The following is an 18,522-nucleotide window of genomic DNA, read 5'->3' on the forward strand; positions in this document are numbered from 1 at the left end:
AATGAAAAAAGCATCATAAATAATTAAGATCAAAGAGCATTGAAAATGCTATCGTGTACATGGAAAAGTGACCAGCAGAACCACAACTGGTCAACTTGATTCGTCGTCCCATAATGTTTTTGCTGGGAAACCCCAACGTCAAATATGGACATGTAACTCTGCATCTAGGTCATAAACCCCAGGGTTTCTCGGTTCCCATAAAAATGATCATCCTGGATTCACATATAAGCAGCCCAAGTTCCCGGAAGCCCTTACAAGAATGGGCTTTGATGTGTTTAATTCCACAGTATCTCAAGCAACTGGGGATCCCTTGATGCACCTCCCAAAAATGTTTGGCCATTGGGTAGTTGTTCTATCCTGGTTTTTTATGCCCATGTGGTGCTGCAAGATGAGGATTTTTACTTTATTGATGATACTCCCAACATATCTCATCTGACAGTCACATTCCCGATCATAGACCACAAAGTAGGTGTTGCATGTGATTCTCTCAGTTATTTGACGAGGTTTACCCTCAAATGTCCTCATGTTTGTACCACTTGTGCATGCCTTACAACGTTCACACTTCAAGAAGCCCACATTTTTTCTTGGTAATCCAGTTCGGCTTTTCATCATTAATGAAAATGCTTCTGGTCAATATATCTCCCAGCGATTTTGCCTTCCTATAGGTGATCTGGGGGCGTTGATCTATTTTAGCTTTTATATGCTCATCATACTTAAGGACATGCCAGTTCCGCGTAAGTGATCTTATAATGTGATGCTCATTATTATCTTCCAGAAAACCACGAGTCTGGAATTGATATGAGTCGGTATCTCCTGTTGTGGCGGATTCATGGACTCTGCTCAGTCTGCAGCCGAACAGGATTCAATCACAAGCAGTTTATTTCCGAAAGATACATGTATTGATGGTATCACCCTTTATATCTAGAAGCATTTCCAGAAATTCAATACTTGTATTGCTCCACTTAGCAGTTAACTGAATGTTGAACATGTTACAATTCAGCTTCTTGATGTATTCTTGCAGTTGACTTTATCCATCCCATATTATAAACAAGTCATCAATAAAACACCCCCAAAGCATGACTTTGTTCATGTAGTGAGCATATGTGTCCGAGCGTGCAACTTCTCCCACCATCCAATGCATAGATTTGCATATGTGGACGCGAAGGAGGCACCCATAGCAGTTCCTTGTCTTTAAACATAGATCTGGTTATCAAATAGAAAGACATTGCGAGTGAGGCAGTATTTCAGCGCTATAATGATCATTTTGGTGTGCTGTGCATAGTTCAGTGGGTGCTCTCAGAAAGTATTTGCAGGCCTCTATTCCATAGATGTTTTTTATGGACGTACAAAGTGAGGTGAGATCAATAGTAGCCATGCTATAGGTGTTGCGCCACAGGAGATTGTGACTATTGCACAGAAAATCATTTGAGTCCTGGATAGGAGGACAGGCTGGTGACATATTCAGACAGAAATAGCTCTAAACATCTGGATGTTTTTTCAATAAGAGAGCCAACCATACTTACAATGGGTCTTCCTGGAGGATTCTGTCTATCCGTGTGTATTTTTAGTAAAAACTTATATGACAGGATTCCTTGGATGATCAATCTTCAGATATGTGTTTTCTTCAAATTGTATGAGCCCAAGATGCAACCCAACTATATACACACATACATGTATATTTTATGTTAGCAAATTGTGAATTAATTTATTTGGGGGGGCGAGACCCCCCCAACCTCCTCTTTTTATAAAAACAAAATGTGATTTAAATTTTTTTATTGGAAGAAAAATTCCTCCTTCTTAAAAAATTCCCCCCCCCTTTTTTAACTTTAATAACCTACACCTGTACCCACCCCTAAACTCGAAAAATACCCATAACAGCCTATACCTCTACCTGCCCCTAAACCAATACTCTTACCACCCAATATCCTTACCCATCCCTAAACCGTACAATTACCCTTATAATCCCATACCACTATCCACCCCTAAACCATAAAAATACCCATGCCACTCTATATGTCAGGAGGCCACTGCAGCTTGCACCACCCACTGCCCCTGCCAGCACCTCCAATGACAGAACCATCACAACTACTGATCATCACACCGTACAAGTTTAACAATTCAGACTTGGCCCGCAAAGCTACAAGAGTGACTTAAGCAGGCAGGTATTAGTATTTTTAAATGTATATTGAACAAATAAACACATGTTGTAGTGTTTATCTGTAATTTTGACAAACAGAGTCACCATGCTGCAGACTGTCATAAGTGCTGGTGTTGACAATTAAGTGCCGGTGCTGAGCAGCGGAAACCACTGGCTCAAATTAAGCACTGCCTTTACCCACCTCTAAAACACCCTTAAACATCCTTACCACTATATAACCTTACAGAACCCTAAACACACATACATATATACATATTTATATATACACACACACACACACATATATATATATATACACACACACATATACATATATACACACACAGACACCTCAAATATATTTATCTTGCGTTGCAAAGGCATGCGTGTTAAAGGTATTGCTTTGTAAAATATAATGTATGGTAATGCCTGCGTTGTAAAGGTTGTTTCACTTTCTGAAGCTAGAGAGAAAATTAGCAAATCTGTCTGAAAGTAAATAAATCACTATAGCCCTTGCTTTAGTGGGAAGATAGTGCTCAAATGACATCACCTAGAGCAGACAACTCCATTTATCACTTATATGAGAAAGCAGAAAAGTAAACCACAGCTGTGATACACACCTGCATAACAGCTTTGTAAGAGTAACCAACTCAGTTCATCATTTGTTTGAGTTAGATATAAAGCCTGGAGCTGCCAAGAACATGTTTCACCTGTATGAGAATGCTATAAAATCTACAGCATACAAGGACACCAAATGTTACCTGTGAAGGAGCTCTGTAAAAACTACTACATCCATTATCTGTGCATGAAACCTACTACACTAGCAGAAGAAAACGCTAGCCATCAACAGTATCAAAGGTCTGTAAAACCTAAAGTAAACAACTCCAATCCTCACCTCTAATAAGAGCTCAACGAAGTCTGGAGAACAGAACTCCAGACATCATGTGTGCAAAAAATCCACAAGGTCTAAAACGGATAGCATCCCCATTACTTGTACATTACCCTCACTAAAATACAACTCCAAGTCTCGTCAGAAAGATACTACAGAGCAATCCATCACTTTTATGATAATGCTATAAATCCCTGAGTAAGCTACAACTCTGTTGATGTCCTGTGTAAGTACTCTGCAACATTTAAAGCAGAGAACTCCATCCATTACCTGTGTTAGAATACAATAAACTCTGGACTAAACAACAACTCCATCCATCACCTGTAAGAAAAGTCTATAACGTTTGGAGTGAAAAACTATTCCACTCCTCTTCTGTAGGAGAACACCATACTAAGACTAAATAAACAACTAGAATCATCACCAGTTAGGGGAAAGGATAATGCATCTAATGATGTAATCATAGAATGACATAATTTTGCAAGATGTCCGCCACATGAGTGTGACTAAGGGATAAGGCACATTGAAACTGTGAGGCACTCTCCTTAAAAGTGAAATACTAGTTTCAGTGCCATTGCAATGTGTTCCTATGGTATGCAAGTCTTTATATGACAGAAGTAGACCAAAATACCTTCAGAACAGGAAGTTGCGATCTAGCAATCAATTTCTTTTATGTATCTGGCATATCCACACTGCTAAATATGGGGGCCGAGACTTTTATTACCTTGGCCCATACCACTGGAACAAACGTCCTCTGTTCATCCGTGCATGCACAAGTCTATCTGGTTTAAAAAACATCTTAAAACCTGGTTGTTCTAATGCTACTTCTATTTCATCTATCTGCCGAGCACACACCGAGATGTCCCTATGGGGATGAATCATGCACTAGATCAAGATCCAAATACCATAACAAGCAGATGTCAAAGTATATATGAAATAATTCATCCCCCCTCTTAATCTGTAGTTTTCTAACTCAGGACTGGTCCTGATTCAGAGAGTGATAAAGAACTTCAGATGTCTATGGCTGAGCATGTTAGGCCAAAATAACAAGATGAGGAAGGAAGTGAAGTAAACCTATTAAAACAATCACACCCTTTGAAAATTGCCACCCTGGGTGGACAAAGGTTAGAGGGAAACACATTAGCAAATAAGGTACCAGAAAAATTATTAAGACCAGCTTACCAGCTCGTCTAGGTTTCGGAGATCGCATATGGTGATCCTTTGTCGCCGGACTGGGTAGACTGGAGATTGGGGGCTGTAACATGGGCCTTGGTCATATTCCACCAGATTGCTGCTGTTGTCGAGATGACCATAACTCAGCTGGTCCATCAGCTGGTCCCTCAGCTCCTCTTCAATCTCCTCTTCCATCTGGATGAGCATCGGAGCAAGCATGCCAAACCTGGCACCCCTTCGCGCCACCTCCAGCAGGCATAGCACAAAGTTCTTCTCATTCTTCTTAAGAACCAGGTCATTAGTCTCGAACATCAGAACATCCTGGATGCCAAGATCCTGCCGGCACCACTGGATGAAGTTGGACACATTATCTCTAGCAACAAAAGAACCTGGCACTACATTCCGAGACTGGAAGATGACGTCGGTCCTTGGCAGCCTCATGTGGCCCGCCGCCTCGGCGCAGCGCTGTTGGAATTCCAGGGCGATCCGGTTGACATTGTTGGCGTGCTGGCAGAGGGCACAGCCAGACTCCAGTGCCTCCAGAAAGTTCTCCACCTGAATTTCCAGGTCGTAGAGCGTGTTCAGCCATTCCGCCAGGTCCTCCTTCATAGCTTCCAGGTACTCTTCGCTGGAGCGGAAGGGCCGGATGCTCTTGGAGGCGGCGGACTGGATGTTGCTTTGGTCGGCCATCTTAAATCAATGCTTCACTTCTCAATCACTAGAAAGCAAGCAAGAACTTGGTTGTGAATCAAGTATACCACTGATGACTGATACAAGACTGATCATAAACGCAGTACTACAGACAGCACCAGTAAACCCTTTGCAAGCAAAGTAAATGGCAGAACTCAGAGGCACGAGAGAGTTTATTTTCAGGCCCCTTCATTTGTTGGGTGGGACCACATTTCGGATAATGCGTGCTCTCACTATTAAGGGTCAGTCTCCAAGGATTGGGGGACACTCCTAAAAAGATTGCAATTTGAGAAGGGCGAGGAAGAGAACTGCGATGCGAACCGCTGTCTGCTGAGACCACGCAGCAGCTCCCTGCCGTTTTAAGGGTCAGACAAACAATATATTTCCCCTGTTGCACATCTAATTTTTTTACCTCCATTTACGAGCCCTCGTTGCATATAAAATGTTCCTTCCTGAGTGCCAGAGGTCGCTGATTTGCAGTAGCCAATCTGCACTCTCAGTCGATGCCTCTGACAGTCCCAGGATGGGTGGGTCCGTCTGGCACCAGTGCACAACAGGAAGTGAAGGAAACACTAGGAAGCAGGGGGGGATGCAGCCAGCGATCCTTCAAACTTCCCACTTTCCCTTTCACAGGCCCTGGGATACCAGGCCGTGGACGCATGCGGGCTCCGTGATAGTGAAGAGTGGGTCAGAGAGAGCGGGACAGAACTCAGCGGGAGAGGGCGGAGAGAAAGAGACAGAAAAAACAGCATGAGGGAAGGAGAGTAAGGGGGTGAGAACGGGAGAGAGCAAGCCAGAATGAGGGACAAAGATATAGAGAAGAAGGGAGAAATTAGGAAAAGCAAATAGAGAGAGAGAGAGGCAGGAGCGGAAGAAAAGAGACAGGTCGGAAGAAAATGTGCGAGACAAACGTGGAAGAGAAAGATCAAGGGACAAAGGTAGGACGTGAGAGGGAGAGCATCAGAAGAGACAGATAAATAGAAAGCAAAAGGGGCGGAGATAGAGTAAGAGAGAAAAGAAAAGGAAAACTAATCAAGAAAAAAGAAAATAGGAGAACGGGCGAGGAAGAAAGAGAGACAACAATCAGGGGTAGCAGGAGAGAAATAGGGCTGCGATCGGAGAGCAAGCCGGAAGGAAAGCGATAGAGAGGCGGTGAAAGTAAGAAGACCGAGAGGGTAAAAGAAAACAGCTAATCTTTCCTTCATTTTATTAATTTAGATCAAGTTGACAACTTGACCAATGCGACCAGAGTGGTTCCCAAGGCAGTTACGTTCTGCACAAGATGTGGTGTGAGTCCGGATGCTCTTGTTATCTGTTCCTAATGTTTTGTTTTCAACTTTTTTACTATAGGTTTTAGAATTTTATATAAACTAAAATAATCTCTTAAAGTTAACTGAATTCACAAAGAGAGAGGAGAGAGGGTGGATAAAGAAGAAGACGGAGCGAAAGAAGAGGTGAGAGGGCAAAAGAGGAAGAGGGGAGAAGCAGAGTGAGAGAAATAAGGGAGAAAAGACCAGAGAGAAGAGAGGGCAAGTGAGAGAGATGGAGAAAGTGACCTGAAGAGGAGCAGGTTTGTCGCTGTGTGTATGTCTGTCGTCTTTATGTGTGACTTAGTGCGTGCGTCTATGTGCGAGTAGGAGTATGGACGTTTTGCACATGCCTGTATGTTTTTTTTTGTTTAGTGCTTTATTTCGATATCAAATATCATAAATTCATCAAGTAAGAAAAAGGCCATGTTACAAGAGTGCAATTTTGCAAATATTGCATACATATCCAAATCGTAAGAGAGCACTAATTCTCAGCAGCAAGGTAAAAAATGTGTCTAAATCTACATAATAAAAACAACTTAAAAAATCATTTATAAAAGCGATATACAATTACATAAATGACAACAAAGAAGAGGTTAAAAAATGCAGACCCAACAGTCCAATCTTTTAAGCCGATCGGAGGTGACTAGCCCTCCATAGCTGCCCCTTAGCAGTGCGAGACTGGGCCAGTTGTCAGATGACGTGTAAGCTGGTATAAAGTGCAAGTGCATAAAATCATTTTTGAGCAGTAGGTCAAGCATGAGTCTAAGGCTAGGGTACTGACTCTGCAGCTTCTACGGTGTAATGTTGCCCCCCCCCCCCCCCCCCCAACCCCACTCTCAGGGCCTTTTGTCTGACTATACAGCACAGCTAAGAAACTTGTCCACACCACACGCAATAAGAGTTCTTGCGTCAGATTTCAATATACGCAAAGCAACCAGATGGTTCAGAGAGCCCAGATGTTGGCAGATTGGTTTAAGCCGTTGCTTTGTATGCCGGGCAAGCAAACATAACACGAGCAACACACTCCAACGGGGCTCCGCAGCATGGACAATCCTCTGTTGTCTGATAGGCTGGGTGCCATTTTGCAGTCAATGCACGAACGGAAGCCCGCCTAATCTAAAATGAGTGTACCGCGTCCAATCTCTGGGTACCTGAATCGTGTCCAGGTAAGGCTCGAGACCTCTGCTCGATTTATGGAAATAAAATTCCTCCGTTAATCTAACCACATTCTGTTTGCTTAATGCCTGTATGTACGCTGGGGGTGTGTGTGTCTGATTGATTGCCTTTGAGTGTTTGTGCGTGGAGCAATGGGTGTGTGCTTGTGTAAGTGTGTGAGTGTATTAGTGGACGCCTCTGTGTGGAGTAATCCTTGGGTGAATTCGTTCGTATTTGCGGAGATCGACACCCACAGTAGTTGGGGTGGGAAGGGATGTTGTGGATTGGGGACCCTGCCCCCAGAAGTCTCTGAATTGTTTGCAGGGGCAAGGCATCCCTCATGCCCGGGCCGGGTCATTGATTTATCGTGGCGGGGGTGGGGGTGAATACAAAAGCCTTGAATTGAACTGTTGTGGATGAGCGCGAGGGCAGGAGATAAAGAGAGGGAGGGGTCCCTCCTCTGCTGAAGGGAGTGCGAAAACATTGAGGGGCCGTGAGGGGTGAACGGGCACCCTGTGAGCGCTTCTCATCTCTGACGGAGGCGGAAGTTAAGTGACCCCCTTCGCACGCTAATGTGAGGGTGGTGGTTTGTGGTGAGGTGAAAAGTATTATGTGCGTCCTTCCAGAGGCGCAACTAGAGCCAAATTTCGGGGGGGGGGGGGCTGAGCAAAAATTTCGGGGGGGGGGGGCTGAACTTTAAGCAATAGGCAGAGTGGAGCTGCAGGGGCTATTAGAAGGGGCGAAACAACAGCAAGGCCTCATTAACATGCAAATGGTCTTTTAAAGACCTGTGAAGTGCTCGGGTGCGGCTGCTTTTTTGCCCGGGAAGGTGTCTCATCCCGGGCTGCCACACACGACGGGGGGGGCTGAAGCCCTGTGAGTCCAATGGGTGTTGCGCGCCTGCGTCCTTCCCTTCTCCTGACCAGCCTCACGCCCCCCACCCACGCTTTCAAAGGTTCTGAAACAACGCGCCCTTCATGGAGCGTCATTTATGTATTTGATTTGAAAAACAACATTCAGTGCACTCCGACCTTCAGTACAAGCTACCCAGAATACCCGAGCGCGCCCAGCTCACATTCCTGCTGCCAGCGGGGCCGGTGCCCTGCCCTGGCGCGCCCCTGGCCTGTGTGACTACCTCACGGCGGTCCTCCAGTCTCACTCACCTGTGGGGGGGGGGGGGGGGGTTTACAGATCACATATCCGCACCCTTTTCTCTGTCTTTCACCCTATCTCACTCCCTCCGTTTCTTTCTGGTTGTATGGCATTCACTCGCCCACTCTGCTTTGCACTCTACCTTTCCCACGCTCTGTTTTTTCTCTCTTTGCTTCCTTCGGCCACTCGGTCATGCCCTACAAAGGGCTCTCTAACTATCACGGTCTAGCTGCCTCGCTCTGTCTGAGCGTGCCATTGTGCTGTGGTTAGCACTGTGTGTTTTTTCCTTTCTCCCTGCAGGCCTCTCTACCTCAAATTCACACCTCTCCATGATGACTTCCTCTAGACCCGTACACCTATGGGCATCATTAACGGGTTGTTGCTGCGACCCCTGGCATGCCCCCTCTGACGCCCGACACTGCCTTTGCGACCCCTAGCATCAGCAGTTGCAAAATCAGTGTCAGGAACAGAAGCAGCTCGTCATAAGGACTTTGGTGGGGACTCCACTCACCTCTTTTTTATGTCAGTGTTTTATTATGCTAATAGTGAATAAAATGTACATCATTCGCTATTAGTTTAATAAAAATGGAGTAGAATTAGCCGGAATATGACTTTCCATGACAGCTCAGGTAAGTAGAAAAAAATGTATGTATGTTGTGTGCATCCTTGCAGTATTGAGTGTGCTTATGTAAGAGATAGTGTGTGAATGTGTGTGCAGTATCTGTGAGTGTGTGTATGCGTGATGTTATATATCTATGTATAAGCATATGTATGTGTGAGAGAAAGTGAAGATCAAGAGGCATGTGAATTCACTTCCGCTACCCCTGTCATTGTGGTGAATTGGCGTCCATGGTATACCTGTACTATGTGTGTCTGTCTGTCGTCCCCACTATGTACGCCTACTGTGTGCCTTTCTTCCTTTGTTTGCCCATCTTTCTTTTTGTACATCTACCTGTCTAGTTTAGGTGATAGGTGGAGGGCTGTGCCTTCTTGATTGCTTTTTGTTTGAGGAATAATTCCCAAAATTCATTTGCAGGTTTCAAACACGATGTGTTTAATCTTATTTTTATGCATAGAACAAAAGACAGCTGACACGTGTTTCGCCCGTATGGCCCATCGGCCGAGGGCTTTTTCAAGGCAGAAGGTTGTGACTGTTAAACGTGTTCCTCATTAGATGGAGCGATGCGGTCTCTGCAGTCCCAGGAACACAGGCGAAACATGTGTCGGCTATCTTTTATTCTATGCATAAAAAATAAGATTAAACACATCGTGTTTGAAACCTGCAAATTAATTTTGGGAATTATTCCTCAAACAAAAAAGCAATCAAGAAGAAACAGCTCTCCACCTATTACCTAAACTTGTACTCCACAATGGCTTTTGGGTGCAGCCATTTGAGAGGTACATGCCAGCACTAAGATTGGGCCCTTACAAGTGTAGCATTAAAGCCCAGTATCCGCCACCCATATCAGTAATCTACCTGTCTAGTGACTGATCGCGCACCAGTCTGTTTGTCCTTCCAGCAACCAATCCATCCACACATCCATCAGACTGTGTGTCCGACTATGTGTCCACCTGCACTTAATCACCCCACTCTGACTCCTTAGTTCTCCCTTCTGTTTCTTAAGCGACCTCCCCACTCTCTCTATATATAAATACTGGCAGTGATAGCGCCTGTGCAGTTATAGTTGAGTTTCCATAGAAACTGCATTTTTGGTTTTCTAACTAACTTTGGAGCAGTTTGATAGAGTCACCAAAAAAACCAAAGGTTAAAGTAACATTATAAGCGAAAATTTCTGTGACAATGTAATTCACCAGTTACAGTTACCTCTAGTAACTATAATTTGTACCTTAAAGTAACTATAACTTGTGCCCCAACTCACTTACTTATACCATTACTCTAACCTTTGTTTTTTTCGGTGAATTTCGAACCTTTTTTTTAAATGTACAGAAAGATATAATTATAGCTCCTAACTATAATGTCACTTTTGCCTTTGATTTTTCCAGGGAATTTCTAGGGTTTCTTTAATGCAAATTAATATTTTATTACCACACATAAAGCCAACTCCAGGTCATGCACGACAGAAGGCCCAGTGTCCAACCCCGTGGGGGCAGCCAACCCCACACCGTTCACAGCCTTCGCCCCATGCGCATTTGTTTTTTTATGTTGCTGGGGGCTGCTTCACTCCCTGCAGCTCCCTACAACAGTAAAAAAAAAAAATCATGCTTGGTGGTGCCCCTGCCTAGCGGCACCACAGTCATAAAAATATTGTATATTAAAATGCCCTTCGGCATTATGAGGTGCCCCTTCTTAGGAGTAGCCAAAAATAAATGAGCAGCTCCTACTGGGGTCTCTGGAGCCTTTAGGAGACATGGAGAGGGGTCTGCGCACCCACTTTCCTTTGATAAAAACAGTGGGCTCCAATGCATGGTGTCCCAAGGGGCTGAAATTGGCTTGGTGAGCCCCACGCATGCCATCTCTCCAAATAATTAAATAAAAATTGATCTCCGGGCCTTGCCCACCCTGGGGGTCAATTAATTTTGAAATGGCAGCTGCCATTTTGTTTTTTCCCCGCAATTCTGCGGGAGTATCGTGGAATTATGTAAAAAAACTGTAATTGTTTCATTCTAGGGTCCCCAAATTATGTCAAAAGACGGCTACAGACCATCCAAAATGTGTCTGCCCGCCTCCTTTTTAATATCCCAAGGCACCTGTCCACAAGGAGGGCCTTGACAGACCTTCATTGACTCGCTTTAGAGAGGTGGGTGTGGTTCAAGGCTCTGTTCATGACGCACAGGGCCTGCCACAGCAACAAAACCGAAATTCTGTGTGTTCTTATCAAACTTTATAATCCCGGAAGGTCCCTAACATCCGCCATTTCTCTCCATGCAACGACACCAAGAATCCACAGATCTAGATGAGATGGTCACTCATTTAAGTACCTGCCACATAAACTATGGAATTTTCTGCCACTCGAACTTCATCAAATAAAATCTGAACCCGCCTTCAGGAAGGCTCTTAAGACAAGGCTATTTGTCCAATATTTATCTCTCATCAGCTCTGAGGAGGGTCGGTTATAATGGCCTGCTGGTTTGGATTAGCGCTGGGAAGCCTTCGGGTAGCCATGCGCTTTACAAATCAATTTGAATAGATCAGATTTTTTCCCCTGGAGGTGGAGGGGTCCCTCTTGGCCCCCAAGAGGGCTTGAGGAGGGTGGGGGGGGGGAGGGGGTGTACGATATACCTATAATCTCAGGACAAGGGGCTAAGTCCCTGAGTCCTGTCATGGCTGCTGCAACATTTTTCTTCAGGTTGCGGCTAGCCAATTGGAGCACTCATTTCAGCAAGAGCCTCACTCCCATGGGAGTGACATGGCCAAGGGAACCCTCCCACCAATTAGAACACTCTATTTGTTTAAGTTTAGCTTGTGGGACTCTAGCAAGAGTCCCTCAAACCTAACCATCCAGATATACAAATATATTTGATCCTTGTTTTCTCTAAAACTACTGAACGATTTACACCAAATTACAAAACGCTTCCTGTCAAATTTGGTGTAATGAAGTTCAGCAGTTTTGGCTGTAGCCTTTTAAAAAAAAGTCCCTGGAAAATGAATGGGTATTTTGTGTTTTGAGACCCTCCCCCCTTTCATGGCCCTCACTTGACGCATCACTGCGAAACTATCCACAAAGAATCTAGGCATGAAAGATCACCTTTTTGGAAAGTTTTGTTGAAATTCATCAAACAGTGCCAAAGTTATTAGCAAACCTAAAAAGACATTGCCTATGGAAACGCCAACCTACCTATAACTATACACATACACATGTACACATAGCATATTCACAGGTGTGCATTGGGCAATATGCCCTATGTTACCATTGTTGAGCATAGGGAGGAGCAATGACCTCACAAGAGGCAAACCCTTGAGTTGATCATGCTGCCTCTCCCCTCCCTGACAATACTCAAGTACATTAGTTATGGAAACAGGTATTGAGGCGGAAGCACTGCACAATCTCACAACATCGGCCTATAGAGAATATTGAAGCTCCGTATCCATGATAATCCAGAAGATCCAACATATGGAACTCGATCAAGGTCATAACCTGAGATTTAACCTTTGCACTGTAATAATACCCGTGGTTGTGTTTATTACTATACTTGCTCCAAATAACTTGTTTACTGGGCCACATTTATTTCATGGGCATGGCATATGTTTATGTTTATAAGCCATACCAACCCTCCGGTGTTCATTCCTTCCCAAATGCCCCTCCTCCTTTATGTGCCCTATCAATTTCCATTGTCTCTTCTCTTTCCTTGTTTATTTCTCTTAACACCTCCACGCCTGTCTGAAAATCTCTCTCTCTCTCTCTCTCTCTCTCTCTCTCTCTCTCTCGTTCTCTCTCTCCCTCCCTCCTTCACCTTCCCCTTCCCCCTCTCCCCCATATAGTTTGGGAATAAGAAAAACATGTTTTCTTTGTTCAATTTCTGTTTTCATTCCTTTTTTAACAGTTTTTTGCGAGGATCCTCACTCGGAAAGGGAGGGTGGTCATCTGGATGAGAAGGCGGACTTCAAAGAAGATGTTGTTTAACTATTCAAAAATGCTCCTGGCTAGTACTGTTCTCGAAGATCTTACAATGTTTCATCTTACTTGACTACACAACAAGACAAGTACCTACAATGAAACTCAGAATCTACGCAAAAGTACGGCAGTATTTCCATAGACCCTAAAGCAGTTTATCTGCAGGTGAACGGGACCACTCAGGATCAGGAATATAATTAGGGCTCCTGGTTTTTATATATATTTTTTTTATATGTCTTTTTGTTTTTCTGCACATGTATTTTTGGTACCTTGTTAGTGCTTGTACATTTTTTGGGGCAGTGAAAAACTGAATTTGGTAATTTAACTCACATTCTTTAACTCATAAATGTACACTCACACTTCAGAGTTAAGAGGGCTTTAATGAGCTTTGTAGCCATACTTAAAAACAATACGCCCTCCTGCACGTGTCAGCGTCCCACTTCGATGTACACCAGCCGCGATTTAAGCTTCTTTAGGGAATTTCATCTATTTTTATCTCCCTGTGCTGTCACTTCCTGCAACCATTGTCTAGGCAGTCATGATTCTCACGGAGAGACATGCAAAACATCTACTTTCTGTAAACCTCGGTTTTATAATGTACACAGTGAAACCAATTGCTCTACGCTGAATTTATGTGTTAACATCAATATAAAGAGACAATTGGGGGCTTACAGCCTTCAGGTTTTGTGGTATTTTCTTTCTATCGTTATCAATATTTCTTACTGGTATTTAGCCATATGTAATTTTTTGATGGGTGGAAACATGTAATCATAACCAGTATATTACCAGATGTATTCAAATGATGAATGTATACTTGGACTTTAAGCAAACACAATCTGTACTGGGGTGAATGTATGGCTTTGTTCTGCATTCTGTCCATCAATTGTTGTTTTTGTACTTAAGACTTTAAGAACATTAGCGTTGCGGCACTAGTATATTTGCAGCAAGCACGTTAAGCTTCTTTAAGAAATCCTACCAAACGTTTACTCGTTATTCTTTTGATTTAAATGATGTATTCTGTTGATTTAAACAGCTAGTGGCCCGGCAAGCATGACTGACAGCATGAAGGGGCTCTAAAAAACAGACCCAATTACAGGTTTTTTCTATTTTTATAAATCATACAGACTGGGAAACAGATTGTTTTGTGTCTGTATTGGGTAAATGGAAAACCAGGTGACTAAACCATAAAAGGACCAGATCGAGAAGCATCTTTATTAATTCCTCATCAATTCACCTTAGTCTTGCTTCGTCCTTATGTTTCACCAATGCAGCGTTGTAATTGGTAAGCACCCAGGCTCCCTTGACCTCAACGCACAACCAGGGAATGGGGGCCTGGGCATGCTCTCCATAAAGGCTGTAATGCAGCCTGCGTGGAGCATGGGGAAAGTGCGCATGACTGGTTTTATGTAGTTTTGGTAGCTGCCAGATTAATCATTTGATAAATGTACACTCAGATTTTGAAAACATTAACACTTTAGTACTTCGACATTTGCAGATTTAAAAGTTTCATTTAGAAATCCTATCAAATTTATTTAGTCTTTATTAACTTGCGCCCCTGCCATGTACTGCTTATAACTTCACATATTACATCACTCATGACCTGGTCTAGGATACGATTTATGACATCACTGATGAAAATCATCCAAGCTTCTTTTATACACATTGCTCTATAAACTAGTATGGCATTAGAGCTATGAAATGTAATGTAAAATAGGTCAGAATAACTAGTACAATGCATCTTGAGGCGGAAATGTTTTGCCTACTGTTTCCCTTCGGGTTTATTGAGCATTTCCATAGGGCTGTAATTTTGCATAAAATAATGGTGAGAATGGGAGCGATATGTCGGATATATTATTGGGCGCGTGGGGACCCCAAATTAGCAAATATTTTGTTTGTGTGTAGTTACTTAATGTTGAAAGATTAAAAGCTCTGTGCCCGCACTGCAACACAGGTAGGTCGGACGGTCGGGGTCCTGCTGCCGGGAGAGGAAGGAGGGAGGCCCCGAGTACCACAGGACCTGCTTCTAAGTGAGTGCTGCCTTGTAAACAGACTCGTGGATGCAATATAAGTTTAGGGTGACCAGACGTCCCCGTTTTCCCAGGACGGTCCCTGTTTTTGGAAAAGTGTCCCCGTGTCCCGACACTTTTCTCCAAGTGAGTCAAATGTCCCTGTTTTCAAACAGTGTCCAGGTTAAACACAGAAATGTCCCTGTTTTTCATTGTTCCGGTTGAGCATGCGCGCGCATGCTCTCTTTGCACTGTTTACGGCATGTGTCGTCACAGAGGTGAGCGCTGTAGCAAGAAGGGAAATCCTTTGAAGAGAGACATTTTACACGCAGCGCTACCTGCGTCATCGTGCCAGCCAAAGTTTCTACTTTGGATAAAACAATATTTCTTCATCCTGTAGCTTGTATTCATAGCCATACAAACTTTTCAGTAGCCCTTATGCATACTGTGCAAGGATTAATGCATTGCTCATTGCATGTTTTATTCATAATCAATTGATGCATGCTCTGTGTTCTCCATGTCAAAGCTATGACTTGACCTTTTGACTGACCTTTCAGATCATGGCAAACTGTTTAGCTGGAAAGGACTTAAAGGAGCAGGTTTAACGCCTGTGGGAGAGGCGAGCAGCGCTGCTCGAGCTTTTTGCTCAGGTCTTCACACAATTGCGCTATCAGATTATACCAATGAACTATACATACCCCAGTAAGTTAACATAACATCCCAGCAGTGACCACGCAAATGTGGGAGGACTGTGTGGTCGGCCAGCCTTTGCTACCCTTAAGACCCTAAGGCAGTAATACCTGGAGAGAAGTGTTTTTTTTTTACATTGGTCCATGGCTGCCATTTGGCAATTTAGCATTCCGCAGTTTACCTCCCATGCTTTTCTGTCATGAGCAACAAAGCAACATTGGTGAGTTGTACTTTACGTGGTGCTGACGCGCAGCTATAGAAATGAGCATTGATAAAGCTAGTAAATCTGGCGTTTGCTAGCCTGTGATGTTTTATTGAGTTTTGGCAAATATATGCTATAGTCCTTAAAAGTGTAAATGAAATAAAAAGTACTAATGCTGCTGTGTAAAGGAGAGGGGTGCCAATAAAAGACCGCGGATTTGTTGATTGTAATGCTTCATCTCGGTCTGTGGAGGGAGCTGTCATTGTAGTCCCTTTTCTATGTCTATGACAGCTGTCAAATAGTCCTACTTTTAGGTCGATGGTTACTGCAAACTGTAGTCTATGACTTGTCCCCGTTTTTTGTTTTGAGAATGTGGTCACCCTAAATATAAGCAGGGTGTGTGTGACAATGAGGGTGAAAAATGGGGCTAATGGAGAAATGGGGTGGTGATAATGAGGGTGGCCTTCTGCTAGAGGTTACTGGTGAAGAGAAAGGGGGACACCAAAGTGAAGCGGACACTTGTAAAGGAATATGTTGCCTTTTAGTTTCCTTTTCAGTAGGACATTTTGTTTGCTTGTCACTATCGTGTTTGGCAACAGAAACACTGCTCATCCCGAGCAGCTGTGTGTGACAGGGGCTTGTGATAGGCGGACTTGAACATTAAGAGTAGCGTGTGACAAACACTACATGTGCGGGACTCTGGACAGTACTGTCTGTGTCAAACACAGTGTAGAAACTTGGAGCAGTCTTGCTCTTAAACATGGACAGGGTGCCAAGGCATGTCAGAGAAATCATACCAGCCTCCTTCCCTCTGACCCGCCCTGCCCCCACTATTAACCTCTGCAGCACCCTAGTCGAGAGCTGCAGGGACACAGACTGGTGTAAGCCACCCCTTCCCCAAGAGAGGACTTGCAGAGAGGTGGTTTTGGACCAAAAAGTTGTAAACAGGGCAAAATACATTATGTGTCCTTGTTTGCCGACCTTCCCGGCTTTTTTCTGTATTTTTTTTCCGATTTTTTAGCTGTTTACTGGTGCCATTTATTTATTTTATCCCACCCCAAATTAAATCATTTCAGTTGCAAATTATGTTTACTTTCCCGTTTTAGAGTTCGCCGCTGTCAAACATGTCAGGGAGGGAAGGAAAGCTAGAGAGACCTAATGTCCCTTGAATGGTGGTTGACACATTGAGGCAGCCACAACCTTGTAGTGCAGCAGAGAAGACACATTTTTGGATGCAGAGGAAAAGAACACAAACTAAAAGTGTCAGCAGAAAGGGGCACGTGCTAACATGTAAAGCTGCACGTGTTGCTGCTACCTCATAGGTGTTGGGGTCCACAGCTGCCATGAGGTAGAGGTACTTTAACCCGGTCTCCCCTGGTCAGCTTCATTGAAACCTTTATCTCTTCAAAGGGAGTTTTACACTGTTATCTTGCCTTTAAAATTGCCCATATCCAAAAACACCAGGAAGGAGACAGCTAACTTTCTTGATAGCGAAAGGTAAATTTCATTATGTTTACATTTCAAATGTCTTCCAGGCTGCACTTCAGACACAGCCTTTGAGTAGTGATGTCCCTCACAGCAGGACTTCCTCTAGCCTGGAGCACCCACAACAGAGAGACAGAGGTGTGAGGACTCTTCACAGAAGTGTGATTAAGGTAGACAAATGCTTGGCCTCACCTGAAGGGCCCCCTTCAACATGCAGCCCCACCCCTACTCACCTATGGCATCTACAAAAAGGCCAGAGCTTTAGGAAGTCAAGTCAGGAGTCATTTGCTAACAAAAGTGTTCAGTGAATTTGTAAAGGGAGCCCTTTCACCGTCCCCTCACTCACATCACTGTTTGCATCCCCTACCCTCCAGCCACTGGAATGCAGGTAATACACTTCCACTGTCTGGTAAGCTGTCCTCATCTTCCATCTAGTGTCAATGCAAAACAGAGTCCTTTAAATGTATCGCGCTCTGCTGTATAATTAATACCTAGAGTCAAATCTGAGGATGAACACCAAAATCTTTTTCAATGTGTACATTATTTCACATGTATTTTCTCGACATATGCGTCCAGTCATTATTTTACACTTTCAACCCTTAAACTGATCAACTGAGTTAGCTGGATGGGTGGTCTGGCAGTAGCCTAGCAGCAGAGAGATGGTTTTACCTGAATCTAATACCTATGAAAAAAGTTCCCAGTATTGCATAATCTTCACAAGTAAATGTTTCTTTATACATTCTTGCATCCCCATGCTGCATGCGGTCTTAAATATATTCACTACATTCCTTAAATCCGGCATTAAAAAAAAAAACTGTCCTTTAATTAAAACTTGTGTTTGTTGTCGCTTCTATTTCTTCTCTCTTCTGATGTCCCCTTTCTTCCCTTCCATCCTCTGCATGCCTCTGCTCTCCAAGCACAACCTGCTGACTCATGCACATTTGACTTTTCTCTATTTCAGCAAAATACCCACAACTCATTTACTAGATCACAATCTCTCTTCCTTCCGCTGAAAGTCCTACCTATGCAACCTAACAATACCTAATCTCTCCTAACTTCTGT

General features: G+C 43.7%; 1 protein-coding gene across 4 annotated transcripts in view; it reads right to left on the minus strand.

Annotated features, from left to right (window-relative positions):
- GAS2L1 (growth arrest specific 2 like 1) overlaps nucleotides 1-18,522 on the minus strand; it is a 266,285-nt gene that overhangs the window by 216,376 nt on the left and 31,387 nt on the right. For all 4 annotated transcript variants that reach the window (XM_085634362.1, XM_085634360.1, XM_085634361.1 and 1 more), the window contains exon 3: nucleotides 4,206-4,914. In XM_085634362.1, coding sequence (XP_085490488.1) covers nucleotides 4,206-4,886 — 681 coding nt within the window. In that variant the 5' untranslated portion in view covers nucleotides 4,887-4,914. The remainder of the gene's footprint in view (nucleotides 1-4,205; nucleotides 4,915-18,522) is intronic.

The sequence above is a fragment of the Triturus cristatus genome, chromosome 11 (genome assembly GCF_964204655.1).
Source record: "Triturus cristatus chromosome 11, aTriCri1.1, whole genome shotgun sequence".
NCBI lineage: Eukaryota > Metazoa > Chordata > Amphibia > Caudata > Salamandridae > Triturus > Triturus cristatus.